Here is an 18060-nt window from a genome sequence, read left to right as displayed (position 1 = left end):
AGAACGTTTCTCGTTTAAAAGTTTATCTGAACGCAATAAATTAATGAATTTATTGTTCTTGTACAAAATACTTCATAACTTGATTGACTGCTGTTCGCTGCTCAGTCAGATTAATTTTTGTGTTGGTAAGCATTCTATAACTACTCGTAGTAAGAACTTATTTTATTTATCAACTCCAAGAACGGATTTTCTTAAATTTTCTCCTTTGAACAACATGCTCAATATTTCCAACTCTGTCGGTGATCTCATTGATCTGTTCTCCTGTAGCATTGAAGTGTTAAAGTCGTTGGATTTGTCGGATATTTAATTTGTATAGGTCAAATTATACGTGCTCTTTAATTGGGATTTTCCTGTTGAGCATGAAATTAATAATAATAATAATAATAATAATAAATAAAAAATTTATTTTATAATAACTGTTTGCGTTGAAAAATTAACGCACAAAATTTGAAAAAAAAAATTTCATAGAGTCCTGTATTCTGAACAAGTATCCTATCCAAAATGAAGATAGAAGTCCTTTTAGTTCACCTTGATTGCATTTGCTCGAGTGCAAATTCCAACGCATGCCTCCTGTACACTGTACAGCTCAGGACAAGATTTTTTTTCTAAAGTCGTACACAGAGACCATTAAAGACCAATAAAGGTGCAGTATGAATTGTTGAAAATAAATAAGAACTGCAAAAACTACCCACTCGGGTGTATGGACCCTACGACCAATACAGGTTTATAATTTAAAATGGATTTTAGACCTAATGGAACGAGCAACAAAGACCTCACGCGCCAGTTTTCTAGTTCCAAAATCTGCATCCATTCTTGCATTGAAATCTTCTTCGATGGGAATTTGAAAACGCTAACGTAGGAAGACTTACTTGAAACATAATTTGACTTGCAATTGGGTATCTACGAGAACACAACATTTGTGTGGCATGTTTATTTTTCAATTACTGAAATTAATTGCACAATTAATTGTCTTGTCAAAATGATTTTTGAATGAACCGCCTTTGTATGGAAGCTCAGGATGCTATGGAATGGCCCACTAAGAAATTTGGCAACACAGCCAGTGTCCTGGCCTGTTAAAATAGAGGACCGCCTTGCTAATACCCATTTGCACCGTCATAGTTTAAAATTAAGAAGAGCTTAAGACATTGGTTACAATTATTGAAATCGTAGCAACAATTGTTTTTAAGCTTGGTTTAAAAATAAGGGACGTCGGTGCAAACGGCCATTAGTCACTTATCTAACACTCAAATTTTAATTCACTTGAAGTTAAATCAATCAACAACCCAAAAAAATCCATCTATTAAATTCACTCCTATGTTTGTGATGAGTTTTATTCAGACTAAACACCACCAAACACTTGTGAAATAAAATTTAAGTTAAGTACGTTGAATCAATACATTGATGTTGCTCAAATTATAAGGCGGGCGTCGTTATTTTGGTCGAAAAAATATCCTGGCGCCTCCACCATTTCTGCAAGATATCTAAAACTATTTACTGGGCTAATCGTAGAGATATAACGACCTCTCAGATAAGTAATAACTCATTTTATCGCACGGCGTGCGGTAATAAATGTTTTACGACAGGCCGTGCGGCGAAGCAAATAAAAGAAATAATTAATACAAGATGACTCATACTCAAAACTTTCACAAAAACGAAAATCTAGAATTTACGGTTCATGCAGTCGCTAGGGCGTTGCTATAATTTTGAAAACAACTCCTATTTCTACTCTGAGTTTGAGTTCAAATAAAAACGTGTCAATTTTAACATATTCTCAACTGTTGTAGATGGAATTTTGTACGCAACACGTGAGATAATACATTGTTATTGCACCTATGTGCGTACGGCCTCATTGTACAAACTTCACATGCGTATGATAATAATGTCTACACTCACTTGTTGCGTAAATAATTATGATGGCTCTAAAGAGAATTTACGTTCAGTTTTTCTTAAGCTTAATGTATAAAAAAGATTAATAAAAGTATTAGTTATCATTATCAATTATTATTTTTGATTATTGCAGTTTTCAAACTATATCACGTGAGACTCCACTAAACGTGTCCAACTTCGTCTTTCCACTCACAGATGGCACCGCATGTACCAGAAACAATTGCATTTCGTGACCAACTTAAATATTATTGTTTTTTCTGCTCATTACACTAATTCCAGGGTAATAAAACTTATTGTTTCTAGATTTTTGTTCAAATATATTTTGCATCAATTTTTTTTACACAATTTATGTTTTGTCTCTAATGTGAACACCTAATAAAATATGTACACAAGCGCCTTATCATGTAAAAGCCTCCATATGGCTGAAAATACTTAACTCAAATGAATAATTTCTCGGTTTTCGATTGAAATCTTTTTTAATGAAAACAATTTAGAGTTAACAATTAAACTAGATTAACAACTAAGCTCGCTATCTTTTTACAATCATTTATAAAAATATACATAAATTAGTAACTACGTCGTGAATATTTGTTAATTTAACAGTTAAGCGTCTCTTTAGAAATCGTAAGAGTCGGGGTCGGACTTTTGCGCTTTGAATAAATATTTATAAATTAATCCGGCCAATACTCCACCAAGTAACGGACCCGCCCAGTAGACCTGAAAACAAAATGAATCAGTCAAGTGATTCGAGTAGAATTTATCGAAACCAACCCAGTGATTCTCCCACAAATCCATTATGACAGCAGGTCCGAAACTGCGAGCCGGATTTATGCTGGAGCCGGAGAACGGTATCTGAAAATAATTGTCAGTACCGTTGTGGCAGTACGTCGAAGTACCGTTTCTTACCCCGCAGAGATGACAAGCAGTAACGGCCAAACCGATGGCGAGAGGCGCCGACCCTTTGATGTCCTTCCGTCGAGGGTCGCAGACGCCGTGGATGACGAACAGGAGCAGGAAAGTCAGGATTATCTCCATCAGGAATCCTTGCACGTCCGTCAACTCGTTACCCAAGTTCGTGATGCCCAAGTTGCCTTCTTTACTTTCCGGAACCATCAGCTGAAAAACGAACTGGTGAAGGAAGAGGAAGAAGACGAAGAAGCCAAAAACGCGATTGAGCCTTTTACGGAGCTTAAAGTGAGGTTGACCGACTTCCTGCGACCCAGAGGTCGCTCGGTGCATATAGGATGCAGCAAGTGTAGCACATGACCGCTAAGGTTAGTCACGCATATCGGACAACCTCAACGCTGTTCCATTCCGCTGCCCACCAAGTTCAATGACTATTACGTGGGTACAATGTTAAATTAATTAGCGGCGACAGTTTTCGTTCTTGTCTGAAAAATTGTTTGGGTTTTTACCCTCAACACTCCGGCTCCACCCACGGCTCCGATCAGCTGGACCACGACGAAGAGCAACGCTCTGAGGAGTTTTATGTCACCGGTGACGAAGAGGCTCAAGGTGACTGCGGGATTGATGTGGCAACCGCTGATGTGGCCGATTGTCTGGAAAAATTCAAAGAAAATTTGAAAATAACGCAAAAGCGAAGGCGTTGAAGTGGTCTTGGAGGGACGACATTGTTTAGAACTTGCAAAGAATTGGTTTCTCCCAGTAGCGTGGAGAACAAGATGACGCTTCACCTCACAGTGAATGTGTGTAATTACCGAACTTTCTCTAGTAGTCAGACTGGAAAATAAGAAACGAAAGAATGCCCATCGCCTGGCGTTTCAACTTGATTTTTTCTTAGTTTTGTATTTTATCTATTTATTGTCTGTTTGGTAAGTGTGTCACAGAAATTTTACTCTGTGCAGAAAATTATTCATTCCACTTTCCAGATTACTACTGATTTGCAAATAAATAATATAAAATTTGAACCCATTATCAAATGGAAATTCACTTGTAAGTAAGGTTATGTTCGTCTTTTTCTGAAATACAATAAGTCTTCCCATCATATTTTTATTGACTGGCGAATACGCTATATTTTGAAAAATCAAATGGATCTTTAAAACTTGCTGTTTAATTGTTTCAGAATGAAAAATTCGTTTGTTGTCCGATAGTGAGGTTATGTTTACACTATAGTTTCTGCAATAAAAAAAAAAAATCACTCTTCAATATAATCTACTATGTTTTCGTTGTTAGTGCAGAATTATATGAAAATGAAGTATTTTGATCGTGATCGGGCTAGAAATCTGTTCTTTCATGAGTTTGTTGTTGACATGTAAGGTTATGTTCATTTTCTAGATTATTTTATTTTTAATAACATTAATCTTGCTACAAGATTATTAATGATATGTTAACATGTTTCAATTGATAAGTGAAACGCTATTGAAAATAAACATTCTAATCATTATCAAATGAGAAATTCGTTTGTTTGGTAAGTGAGGTTATGTTTACATCTAAATATTTTTTATTATAATTAATCCTCCAAGATTCTTAGTGATTTGCTAATGTGTTGATTTAAAATTGGAAGTACCAGGTGTTTGGGTAACTGGGTGATAGCAGGTTTGGGCAACCTGGGCTATGAAATTAGCACCTCAATGTGTAAAACCTCTGGATACCATGGTATGATTTTTGAGCACCGAAGTATTTAACGTGTACCGACGAGAAGGATGTATTAATTGAAAAATATTGAGTGGCTAAGGTCCTTGGGCAAGAACCAATTTTTACAGGCTGTTTAAAAATAAAGTGTATTGATCATTTTTGTTGGGATTGGTTGTGTTTATGTCTTCTGCAACAAAATGAAACTTAAATGGTCTCAATTTTATTAGTGACTTGCTAAAATGGTTTAATTGATAAATGAAACATTTAATAATCACGTATGTTAATCATCACGGAATGAGAAATTGGTTTGTTGTTGCGCGGTAAGTGAGGTTACAGTTGCGGACAATAAAAAATAGTACAACTCTTGCTCAAAATTCGCCAAATATTTAGCTGCTTAAATGAGGCTCTAATTTGTAAGCTAATGTCACCATTCATTAGTGTCATTCGTCTATCAACTAACATTTACCACCTAACCTATTTCTAGACGTTTGACATATCACAATGTCAAAAAAAGCCAAATTGTACGATGTAAAAAAAGTATACGGTTTTTTATTGTCCGCAACTGTATGTACACATAAAAAGAATTATCTTACAAAATTCTATCCATCATAACTTCTCATTTTTCGTCTAGACCAAACTAGATTTAGTTTATTTTCATTCTTGGTCAATGAAAATCTAAACGAGAGCCCTTTATTGGTCGGCAATGATTATGAGTACCTACTACTACTACTACCACTTATTTTTTTTATATAGTATTTCTTGGAGATTATTTTTGCACTTTGCCCCTTTCTGCATAAGATCGATTTATCTCCACAGACCAAATTTATCAAAAACTTAATAGACCACTCAAGAGTTTCTTAAATTGAATGTACCTACTTAGTTTTATTATTCACCACTTCAGGTTTATATCACTTCAATAAAACACCCTCGCTTCTATCTAATCTTTTATTGTGACATTATTGAGAACAGGTACTCGATGACGTTTTTCCCGGTTTCACGTACAGATAACGGAAACGACAACGATCAAGATATGCTCGATAACAGCAATTCGTACTCATTTTAATTTTAACAAAATTAGCAGATCTAACAGTAATTCGGTTGTTGAAACGCTATTCAGCCTTTGGGCATGGTCCGAATGTGAACGTCCGCAAACAACAGCCTCTGGCACCGCGGCTGCACTCTTTCGACCATCCTTTTACCCACGTTTATTGCGCAGCCTGTTACAAAACGACAACACTAATCGTCGATTTTTTTCCGAACAAGTGGAGGAAATCGACAAGTGCCCAAGAAACCGCAACACAAGAGACAGTGACGTCGCTCGCTGCAAATCTAGTTCAATCAGTTTTGGCAACGTTTACGCAACGATTTTTCGACTTCCAGCTGTGTCTGTTTTTCGGCGCTGGATGGGAAAATCAGAAGTTCTTCTCGTAACGTTATGGGGGGACACTTGCATCACATCCGTTCTATCGCTCTAATGATGAAACCATTACCTATACCCTAAAGTTAATTACAATTCGTTTGACAGGTAACACGCACGATTTAATTTAAGTTCTCATGGCCTTCAACTTTATAAATTCGGTCATATGTGATACTTAACACATTAATAGATTTTGCACGTTAGATAGTTATAATGTGGAAATTGAAAGCAATCATTCTCAAACGTAAAGTAATAATTAAAATGATAGTGGATTTGCGCCGCACTTAAATTACCATCGCCGTTATTGCCATAAATGAAACACTTAAATGGCAAAAAATGCAACTCTCATTAGTCATGACAGGATTACAAGTTAACAGTTTTGTAGCGATTTTCCAAGACCAGATTGTAATCTTACCACTGGATTATCTGTCACCAATAATGATGGATCTGTAGATTCTAGAGTGTTTCTTGGAAGTTCAAAATAACCCACTTTTGCCAAGATGACGTTTGTCATTCGATCTTCTCAGAAATGAAAAGTACAAAGTACAACAGACACAAAGATGGGACCAGCTAGATCGCCCGATTCGAGACCCGTTGAAATCTCGTGGGGTATATTGCGTCGAGCTCTAGAATCGCATCGACCAGTCGTAAGACTTCAGAAATGACAAAAAAATCTCCGTTCACTTTTCCCGTGGCACAAAATCAGTGTTTGCAGTAGTGTCACGTCTAAACTGCATCCCCGGGTGATGCAACGGCGGAACGAAAAAAAATCGATATCGCATAATCGCGTCGAGATCAATTATTCGTTTTGGAAGCGGTGGCCCAGTGACCTTTCCGCTTTATTTGCGAAGGTAAAGATCGATTAAAGTGACATCAAAGCAAACAAGTATAATGGCAAAAAACGAAATCATGATTGGAAATTTGCGGTGTCATCCGAACGATAGGGAATGAAAAGGAATCGTGCCGGCGATCCTATTCAGGTGTCCCTGTTTCATCATTACCGTCAAATTAATAAGACTGAAACAATGTACGTGTGATTGGTTGGGAAAAATGCACCGGCGCACCTCGACCACTCACACTAAATAAAATGTAAATCTAACACCGGGGAGTTGCGCAACTGTTGCACGGGTACGAGAAATGGTAGTGTGAGGTGGAGTTAGGTGTCGCGTGCTCTTTAACGGCTTAAAGGACGGGAATTGGCAAAAAAGTAATTGTAACATTAGAAGAAGTGCGCGTCTTGCAGGACGTAACGAAAACAAAGTAAATGGAAACGTTTGTTGATTGAGTTGAAAGAACGTGCTGAAAGCAAGTATTGGAGAATTGGATAATTTATTTTTATTTCTTAGTTCATTGTCCGTTTTGTTGCTTTCTTTACTTGGGGTTTACGTATGTATTCAAGGATGTTTCTTTTTTTCTTCTTTTGTTACACTCTAATTTACCAGATCTAGAAAGGGATTATTTCCCTTTCATTTTGAAATTATTTTGCATCAAATAAAACCAACTGTAAAACTAGTGTTTATTCCATTCTCTTTACTGGATCTACCTTCTGTTTTTTTTTTCTTTACTATTCAATTGCTCTAAGCATTTGAATTTTCTTCTGTTTTCTTTCACCTTCATTCCTTTTTCCATCTTCATCTTCACTCTTTCAATTTAGAAATTTTTTCAACTATGTATTTCTAATTTCTTTTTACACACTATTCAGTACATTCCTTTTTTTTCATCTTCAATTATTCTATATATTTTTCTTTCATTTTTTTTATTTGTTCCTCCTTACTTTCTCCCGTTTAAACAATTAACCTTTCGTTAGTTTTCTTATTTTCTCGACGTTAATTGTCAAAGAAACTTTCCTTCTAACATATTTCTCCATCTTCTATTTTTTTCTTTCAGCTTTGAAGAATCTTTGATTTGATATTTTAAAATTTATTTCATGTTAAAATAAACTAATGTAATATCGGCTGTTCATGTAAATTTATCCTCAAAGTAGGCGTTGAAGAGTCGATTGTGGACGCACCACTCCTCAGTCTGCAGAGTAAAAACACAAACAATGCAAAAAGTGAGGTTAGATTTAAACAGCTGATCCGTGGTGCGTTCACAATGCGTTAAATGAACACCCGATACAAAATTTAAATTGTAAAAAAAATATTTCGATTCTTTGGTAAACCCTCAATTTTCGTTCTTTTAATCACAATTTTTTCACAGAAAAAAATACAGATTTAATTTTTTTTATTTTACGGTTTTATTTTTCATTTCATTTTTGTTTTCTAGTTTATGAATCTTCATATGTATTATTTTTTTGCCAAATTATCCTCATCAGTAGATCTTCATTTTATTTTTAAATTTTTATTTTTCCCATTACATGTCTCGTGGAATAAGAAATTCTTTAGCTACTTCTTCATCTGTTACAACCCTTTGAAAAACTCTTGTTCGAAATTTTCTGACACAAAGAAGAAACTTGTCGGAAATATCTTCTTGCCATCAGGTCCACATTCTTTCTCTTAAAAAGATGCACAAAAAGAAAACAAGTACTCGTTAGTACCACTCACTATTTATAAGAATTATTTTACGTTCCCAATCCAGTCACTAATTTAAACATAACTTATTTCTATTATGATTAGAAGTAATATGTTGATATTTTCCTAACAATGGACCAACTATGTGGCGAATATCTTTGCGATCATCGATAAAGTTGCACAATGGAACGATTTGTCATTGTTGGTTGACCCAAATACCCTCGTACTAAACCCATTATTCATCTTAATTAGCAAATGATTAATTTATTTCTACTTCCACATTCGCGATAACTTTGGAACTTGCTTTACAGAAAACCGTCCGTTCCTCATTTTGGATGCCATAAATTACGCCGGTTTCGACACGTGGGTGTGCGTCCGACGTCACGCATATACAGGGTGTCAGCCGCAATTTTCGAAATAATTGTTTAATTGTTTGCTAATGCCCGCCCATAACTCATTGATCTCCCTATTGTGGGACGGTCCCAAGGTGAATTATGTCGACATGTGGCACAGTTTTTCGGGTAGAGTAGGTGGTCCGGGTTTGAGATTCGCCTCCGGCAGAGTCCGGTTAGTGAACCCGCCGCGGAATCGTACTCACTAGACGTACAGGCACCAATAACACAGTGTTATGTCGTTTTGTGCTCGGTGGCTATCGAGATCGAATCCGAAATTGTTCACCTCAGTCTCGATCAGAACGAGATCGAGCAGGTTTTGGAATGGCGGGGCCAGAAATAGCACCAGAGAACGCGAAAAATTTTGACAATAGAAGAAAATGTTTCGTAAACTGCTTTGTGGTGTTCTTTCTACGAATACACTCGTGCAAAATATTTTGTAAACTGACCAGCTATATTCATTCGTTTTGTGAAGAATTTTGGCAACACTGTATATTTGTCAAAATTATGTTAAATTTTAGTGTTGGCAGCAAGTGTCATTTCCAGATAACAAAACATCAAGAGAACAAATCATCAATAATATTCTCTAGAAGTACTCGTAAGGGTAGAAAAAAGTTTTGTTTTGACACAAAAAATTTTGGCACCATAAATTTGTGAAAATTGAAAATCAGATTGATTTTTTTTTTGACTTTTTCAACATTTATTATTTCCCAAAAGTAAAACAATCACATGTTCACATGTCAAGGATTCAACACCTGTTGAGTTATGTTGGCTAAAGAATAAATATCCCTATAATCCTGTGCGGTAACTGTAACAAGTTGGCACAACTGAAAAGACGAATTTTGTCAAACTGATGCTTGTGCCGTGAAAGGAAAGAAATTTGTTTCAGGAAATTAACCTCACTTTTATTTTCCCCTAGATCCAAATTCAACAGGGTTGCCACGTTGTATCTCAAGATTTATTAGTAGATTTGTCTGACTGATTAACAAATTAAAACCATTTTTTTCAAGACTGTACATGTTTTACTTTATTGTCCTGTTAGTTGTGGTAACAAAAAATTCCAAAGATTTTTTCTTGTTTCATCTAACCCAAATAGAAATAATAGATAACCGCTACCTACAGTCCACATTACTGTAATAACATTTGTAAAAGCGTGCAACAACGACCTCATTATTAAATACGGTAAATGTCAGAATTATTATTTTTCCAACATATTTATTTTCCAGTAATAAATAATAAGTTCACATATGAAACCGATCTGAATTATTGCCGCGCCGAATAGAGGGGGTCCTAATTGTTACCCTGCGCGTCCACCAGACATAAATTTAATTCGCAGTCGTTTGTAAAACGAGCTGAGATCACAAGTGATGACTTCATCTCCATTGTACAACTCTGCGAACCAACAACTTACCCAAACATTATAATATTCATTACGAGGTAGACGACGACCATTGTCAGTTAACATTACGCAGAAGTGAACCACTAAACTAGAATTTCTATTGCGTCTTTGCAAAACTAAGACTTTTTTCAGACGACCTTGATCTAAACTGACCTGACATTTGAATAGACCCATAAATTACCATCTTCCAATATAATAATAAGTTTATTGTTAGTTAAAAAATTATCGAGGCAATGAGTCACACCAAATCAACGCACCTTAGGATTATAATCCAATTGGAAAATTTATTGTGCAGTAAAAAAGTAATTTGATTTGAACCGATTCGTAGAATTTGGAAAATTAAATTATGTACATTTAGCGGTGCAAGTCTAAAAATAAGTCTGAAGAGTGGAAATGCACTATTGCAAAGATCAGTAACGAAAGAGATGCGCTGGCAATGATCAAGGATAAACATTCTTCTTGTGACTTCCATCGCACCTGTTACTGATGCTAAATATCTGTCCGACTAGATTGTAGTTGTCATTCCTTCAGATTTTTTAGTTTTGACAAGTGACAGGTCGGTGCGGCAACGCCGCACCACATCACAAAGTAAAACAAACCGACTATAAGTCGCTCGTGGAATCGAGGCCAGAAAATTCACTCGTTCAGTTTATCAACCCAGTCACTGCACTATAATTTACAATTGTGTACCGACCCAACACTTTTGACGCCACATTTCGAGCAAACACTCAAGATTGTAGAAGTGTCATTTTTGCCGCGTATTTTTCGCTTGTCCGCTCCTTAGAAAAGCGGTCCGCACAATCGCTCAGGTTGGTCCGATTCGATTTCGCAACTCTGGTACTGTTCCAGATTGCTTTTATAAACTTTTATTCATTCTTAACTGTAATTTGTCGCAATAAAAAACAACGCAATTTAGAACGCGTTGGAAAAGAAGCGTCCGGGTGGTACTCGACGCGATCATTTCCCATCGCTGCCATCTGGACGCCAATTAGCTTATCGACGTTTCGTCGCCTGAACTAATGGTCCAGTAATGGAACATGACAGGTTTATTGGTAAAAGTTATGTCAAATCACGAACCTGGGCTAGCGTGGCTACCGTCAGACCGAATGTGAGTGCCACGCGGACGATGAAGTCCGTTTCGGAGAAGATGATGGAGCCGCAGCCGATCACCACCAGGAGGAACGTGCCCACGAATTCCGCCACCAGCATGCGCCATATTGCTTTGTTTTCTGTTATCTCCGAAAGGCCCAAAATGCTCCCGGCACCTGAAACAAGAAGACTTGTTAGGAACTTTTCTTTTGATGAGGTTGGCAGTTTCTAGTTACTTTAGCTGTCATTGGGGATCTTCAACGAAGCATACCAAGAGTGCTCTGGAATGAACGACAGTTCAAAGCACTCTTGATCTGAAATTTATATGATCGCACGATGTGTAGATATGTAGTGTTTTATCTCAATTTGGTTGTAGGTCGTAAAATTTTATCCTAGTTTACCACTAGTAGGTAGTATTTTAAGCACGGTTGCAGATTTGCATTGTACGGCAAATGCCACGCGCCTTTTCAAACCTAACCATTGTGCCCGTTAATCGCTCATAATATGCAATAAAATTTTACGACCTACAACGAAATTGAGAAAACAGTACATGGTATAATTATAGATATGGATATAGTTGAGTGATTTGGTAACGAACTAGATATGAAGACTATGAATACAATTGCCAACTGACACCCGAAAGTCCCTATAGAACGTCAACAGTAAGATGGTCACGCTAGCAAATCACAAAAGAGCGTAGAAGAAAAGCTATTGTAAAAGTAAGACTAATTGTCTGTGATTTTTTCTAGATGCAATTTACAAAGCGGTAATATGCGGTACAATAAAACACTTTTGTTTTTATTACTTCAGAACCACGCGAAAACACCGAAATATCAACGGAGCCATAAAATAAATGCATAAAAACAATTAAATAAATGAAACGACTAATTTGAGTGTGAATTTCGCAACAATAATTTTGTGTTGTTGTGTTGGTGCGTCTGGTGACTTTTAATTTCGAAACGAGCGGTAGATTTCGATGTGAAATCAGTCTAATCAGTGTTAAAAATCAAAATCCAATTCAGTTCAATGTGAACCGTTTGACACTGCCAATTCTTATAGCATCAACGTACAGTCACGTGACGCAACTTGCAAAATAACTTGTCATATTTTAGACAATCGATACAACAGCAACTAATTTATTTTTGTGTCTAGCACTGTACAGATCTTGTCTAACGTAATTTCTCTTAGAAAGTGTGGAAGTATTCAAAGGATAATGAAAACCTTTCTCGAACAAACCGTTTCGTACGTGCATTATTTCATTAATTAATAAGGAAAAAATGAATATTTTGCAGAATCATAGTAAAAGCGTCCACAATCGATTCGTTGGCAATGAAAGTTTAAACTCGAGATCCTCCATGGTTATCTATTTTGAAACTGATTCACGCTCTCATTCCCATTTCTCATTTCACTTGTATTGTTTTTTTTTTCGTGTTTGCACTTGAAAAACTACTCCAATCGGATTATCTATGTAGGATAAAATTATTGTAAGTAAATAAGCGAGCCGTATACGGTAGCGACAATAAAAACGTATTATCACCTAGTCAATGTCACAGTTATTATGGGATTATCTCTGATCGCTGCAGATTAGCGCGGTATGTGCATATAGTGGCATTTTTTCCAAACAATAGGATTAACGAAATAAATTGAAGACAAGCTCAAGGAAAAAGTGTTTTTGGGGACAAATCCACACTCACAATACAAATTTCGAATTTTGTACCACACTATTTTGGTTCTTTGGTGCTTTCACAACGAACAAAATAGATTTTGTGTCATTCTGTACGTCGAGCTTTCGGAGTAATTTAAATCAAATTTGGAGTAATTGCGTATCTGAGAAAAAATGTCAAGTGTACAAGCATTTCTAGTACGTTTGATTGTTTTATCAAAAATTGTTGAGATACCTTGTCCACGTAATACATAATCGTAACACATGTTTTCGGCGAGTACAAGTACTGTCATTTCGAAAATAATGGAATGCTTATGATAACGTATCGAAAACGTTGATATTCGGATCAATATGAATTTTTTTAGAGGTGTCCAAAAAGGTGTAGAATTTTCGAAACCGGAGGTCTTCATGGGGAAGCTTTGAAAGAAGAAACCAACAACACACCAAACTTGGAATTTGAGTCTTCCAGGGTCTAGAATTTTTGGGAACGAGAACATCAATTTGGGAATTGTTGGGTGGGGATCCAGTTTTTTGGGAAAGTAGACAAATAGATTTGGGGATGTGCGAAAAACATTTTGCTCACCTTTAGCGTCCTTGTTGGCCATTTCGCCACGACTCGATCGTAAGGAGAACACCGAGAACTGTCCGCAGTATGTGTAACCGATCGACAACACACAAGTAAACTAGGTTCTGAGTCGAGTATCAATCAAACAAAATCTCGTAAGTCAAGAGATTTGAATGTCGGTCAGGAGTGGAACTGAATGAATCGAGGCGACTCAGCTCAAACAGTTATATAAAACGAGCCGAACTTGAAACAATACGGATTTGCTGCACTTGCAGCAGCGGAAGAAAATTTGGAGAGGGATTTGGAGGCGTCGATTGGTGAGGTTTTTTCGGCGCAGTTCCTTCGGATTCGGCTCAAAATTACGGATTTGAGGTGCGGCAATAATTATGTTTGTTGATTTTTTTCCTTTATTTGTTTACTCGACAGTTGCTCAACGTTTGCCGGTTTTATCTAATGATATAATAAGATCACAACGCTAGATACATCTCTCAGTTTGTTGTTTCCGCAAGAAAAATCTCAAAAGAAAAAAAAATGTAAGCACTGTTTTATGAAATCAACCAATAAAAAACAATGTGGGAAATCTGCGGGACCGGGTTGGGGTTTTTGGCATATTTGTAGCTCGCCATGAATTGTTAAAATAATTTTTAAAAAATTACCATTGGTCAAAAAACAAATGGACTGGTGAATTTTCAAAATGGGAAAAGCAGCTGACTTATACAGATATGTACTAACCTAAGTAAGGAGTCACTTTACAGCTTATGAACAGAGCTTATATGTGATATACAGCATGGTATATGTATTTTGAAAAAAGTACAAGGTTCCAAAAGAAAAAACAATTTTTGAAATTTCCAAAAAAATGTTTTTCTAATTCTTTCATCTAGTGGTAATAACTGGCGTTTTGATCTACAGCGGCTAGTGGATTGTGAGCAGTTTTGACCATTTCCAAAATTGAAAAAACAAGAACCTGATGGCCAAAAAAAACACAAACAACCCTATGGTAGGCCATACAATTTCAATAATGAACCCCATCTGTCATGATTTTATAGATTAATTTGAACAGAGCAGAAAACACCAAAAAAGTAGAAAATATTTAGAAATTTGGTTCGGAAAGAGCTAGAGAGATTTGGAATCTAGAAAATTTAAAAAACAATTTTGGAAATTTTTGGAAACAAGAGGATTAATGAAATAAATTGAGAGAAAAGTTCAAACAATTGTTATTTGTATCACTAGGCAAGAAACGGCACGTTTACGAATGCGAGTAAGATTTGCGAGCCGAGGCGACAACCGAGGCTTGAAATGCGAGTACTCGCAAAACCATTTCTGGGCATTTCCAAGTTTGAAGCAATTTGTTTCATCTTTAGCACGTAGAATGAGCTTCGATAGAAGATTGTTCAGCTGGAAAGAATGTGAAGTGTGCATTAGTATTTCTAATACGTTTGATGCCTTTATCAGTATGTATTAGCGGCCGGTGATCAAAAACATAGAAAAATCATTTTCAGTATCTTATGATAAGCTCTATCTGATGCTCCAAAAATGGACCAGACCCATGACATCATGCTTAAATTAATTTGATGTGGAATGACGCTGACGCAAAAGGAGAATACAGAGTTCTGAAAACACATGAAACATTGACCAGTACCCTCTCAATGCACAAAAAAAAAATCTACTCAAGTCCAAATTCTAGCAATAAATGCACATCTTAACGTACGAGTGTTGTAAAAGGAAAAATTTATATCTGTGTATATTTCTCTTGAGCACTTATACATAAACAACTGGTAAACGTATTTCGATGGGGTTTTCACTACCCCGGCCCAAATAAATTTCTATCTGCTCTGCATATCTTCTTTGAAACTACAAAATAGTTTTATCTTTGGCGTTAAGCGAAATTCACCTCTGCGATTCGGGTCAACAAACGATTTCATAAAACTACAATGTTGATTTGATTCCATATCTAAAACGTCTCCAAGATCATATCGTGAATTTCTCGGAACTATTTGTGATTTAAAAGCTCCTCGAAATGGTTTTTGAGCATTGCCATAGATCAATTAAAGCAAGACTAAAAATGTATGATATGTATAAGGAATTTGGACTTGGATTTGTTTCAGATGTCAGAGTGCATATTGGTGGCAGCTGCTTCAACTTCAGAAAGAAATTCTTGATTATTGAAGAGGTCCAATGAATAAGAAAGTCTTCCGCTTTAGACCTACAAAATTACAAAAAAATCTATCGGTCCTGATTTCATAAATTATCGAATATGCTTGGTTTTGTCGACAGTTGGACACAGATCTGAGACATGTTGAAGTAAAAACAGGACCGTTCCAAAGAGCAAATCGGGACTAGTTTTAGCAATCATTACATGATCAAAATGTGCAAAAACAACCGAACAACGTGTACATGCAGACATGTGAATGAATTAATCACGACTTAATTAATCGCAATTACTCGAGGCACAAATCAAAAACAAATCAAAGCTGGAGTCTCGACTTTGAATCATGATGATGATTGTTTGTTAGAGTCTGAGAATGCCGGAATTACCGTCATTTCATTTTTTATTAATTCCTTTTGGTTCGTTATCAAAAATCCATGACGCAAATCGTTGCATAAGGTAGTAATGAAGAATCAGAAATATCCTTAATCACCGCATCATTCTCGGACCATAGAATTCCTCCATTTAAATATTCCCCTAAAGGATTCGCTCACAACAATTTATTTATTAATAGACCGGCAATTATGACTCTATGGGCGGATATTATATAACGCTAAATCGTTGCTGCATTGTGGTTTATCGCCAACCACCAATTATTATTAGCGTCGCAAGCGACAAAGAACTCACCCATCACCACTTCAACCAAACAGACACGTTGCACTAGAAGTCGCGCTTCTAACTCACAACCTCGCAAAAGGACTTGTCTATTTTGTGAAAAAATCACTCAACTGATAACACTCTTCCAACACCGGCTCTTATTGTTTTAGCCGTATTTGCTTCCCTGTTGCGTGTACATATGTACATATTTGGAATGATAAGAAGTCCTCCATAACTCTTCCAGGACATTGTGTCAACAAAGAAGAAATTGGAAGCTGGAGATCAATTTTTTTTGTTGTGCCGCAGGATATACAGTCATCTGTATTTTTCGCTCGACTGGCTCTCATTATCCAGGATGTTGTATCAAAGTGTAAAAAATATTGCTAATTACATCCTGCCAGAACTGTTCCTCTTCGTATTCCACAAAGCAAACGACGTAAAAGCGTCAAATACGTTCGGCCACAAATCACTCCCTTAACATTTTCCAAACAAGAAATAAATTAATAGGTAGAACACACACGCCACTGCAAATATGCCATAATTCAAATGTTTATTCGAATTATCGTCCTTATTTACTGTAATAATTAGTGCACCTACAGTTGATTATATTTCGAACGAGTTCGGGTGCTAAACGGTGACGTCATTCTTCAGGCATTTCTTACAGCTCCAGTCATTTCATTGGAGACATCGAGAGAGGTCGTCTCGTATTTTTTCTAATCTTCTTAAATATTTATCTATTTTTTTGCGACACAAAAGGGTAAGTTTTGCCGAATAACAACAAAAACAGAATTAACTCATCTGAAATTCAGATGAAACGCAAATATGTATCCAGCGTTTCAGGGCGCCACATAACGCATTATTTATTGGTGGCAAATATTTTCTCTCATTAGTAAAAACAAACACGTATTCGTCACCCCCCAAAACTGGAAGGACGAATTTTGTAAAAAAGGGACACGGCAACGAGGCCGGATTTATTTATCATATGATTCCTCTGTTTGCAGAAAGTTGTAAAGTATTGATTGGAACAGGACTTCTCCGGCGGCCACCGATTCAAACACTGACTGCGTCCGACGGTGCTTAACTCCACTGATCGCATGATAATAGTGTCGTTATTATTATTATTATTATTAACATAACACGAGGAGAAAAAGAAGTCAAACTTCTGCAAGTTTCTATGATGGATTTTAGTATTTCACTTTTGAGCGGTCCTACCAGAAATGAATGGGTGTCGAATCTGGCAGCCGCGCAGGCCATTTCGTTATTACGATTGTTCTGATTATGATTATTTCGTTGTAACTGGTGTGGTGCGTGTTTAAGCATTCCATTATGTTTGCGTTACAAAAAGAAACGTGTTTGTGCCAGTGAAGGACCTAAAAATCCCCAAAACACTGATTGATTTATCATGACGACTCAAGAACAATAAAAATCCTCGAAACAGTCGCGAGAAAAATACGCAAAACAAACACGCATTAACTGTAGAATTTTGAAATGGGCATTATCTTGACAGATTGTCTTAAAGGGAGAACGTTGTGCAACGTCGCATTTTGAAAAAGGCGTTTTGCAACGTCCAACGCTCCAAGGTTGTGGAGGTGTAAGCTTTATTTAAAATAGGTCAGATATGAATGTGATCATTACAAATTATTTGTTATTACCTGCGAGTGTGGCATCTTATTCGCCAGGTGTACCGTGCGATGTTAATTAATTCGCCAAAGTCGTAATGATAGTTATTAGAAGTACATA

General features: G+C 36.4%; 1 protein-coding gene across 2 annotated transcripts; it reads right to left on the bottom strand.

The window, feature by feature from the left end:
* Positions 1-2344: 2344 nt before the first annotated feature.
* On the bottom strand, positions 2345-16500 carry Drip (aquaporin homolog protein drip). 2 transcript variants are annotated; one of them, XM_069055678.1, is made up of 6 exons: positions 16351-16500; positions 11278-11465; positions 3303-3446; positions 2794-3003; positions 2659-2739; positions 2345-2604 (listed from the first exon to the last, which is right to left on the bottom strand). In XM_069055678.1, exons 1-6 carry the CDS (start codon positions 16352-16354, stop codon positions 2503-2505), a joined length of 729 nt encoding a protein of 242 aa, XP_068911779.1. In that variant the 5' UTR covers positions 16355-16500; the 3' UTR covers positions 2345-2502. The 2 variants fall into 2 exon arrangements, with proteins under 2 accessions (XP_068911779.1, XP_068911778.1); XM_069055677.1 differs by lacking the exon at positions 16351-16500 and adding an exon at positions 13536-13782.
* Positions 16501-18060: the final 1560 nt, after the last annotated feature.

Source organism: Tenebrio molitor, chromosome 8, assembly GCF_963966145.1.
Source record: "Tenebrio molitor chromosome 8, icTenMoli1.1, whole genome shotgun sequence".
In the NCBI taxonomy this organism is placed as follows: domain Eukaryota; kingdom Metazoa; phylum Arthropoda; class Insecta; order Coleoptera; family Tenebrionidae; genus Tenebrio; species Tenebrio molitor.
The sequence above is the reverse complement of the archived record's forward strand: the minus strand, read 5'-3'. Positions and strand labels throughout refer to the sequence as shown.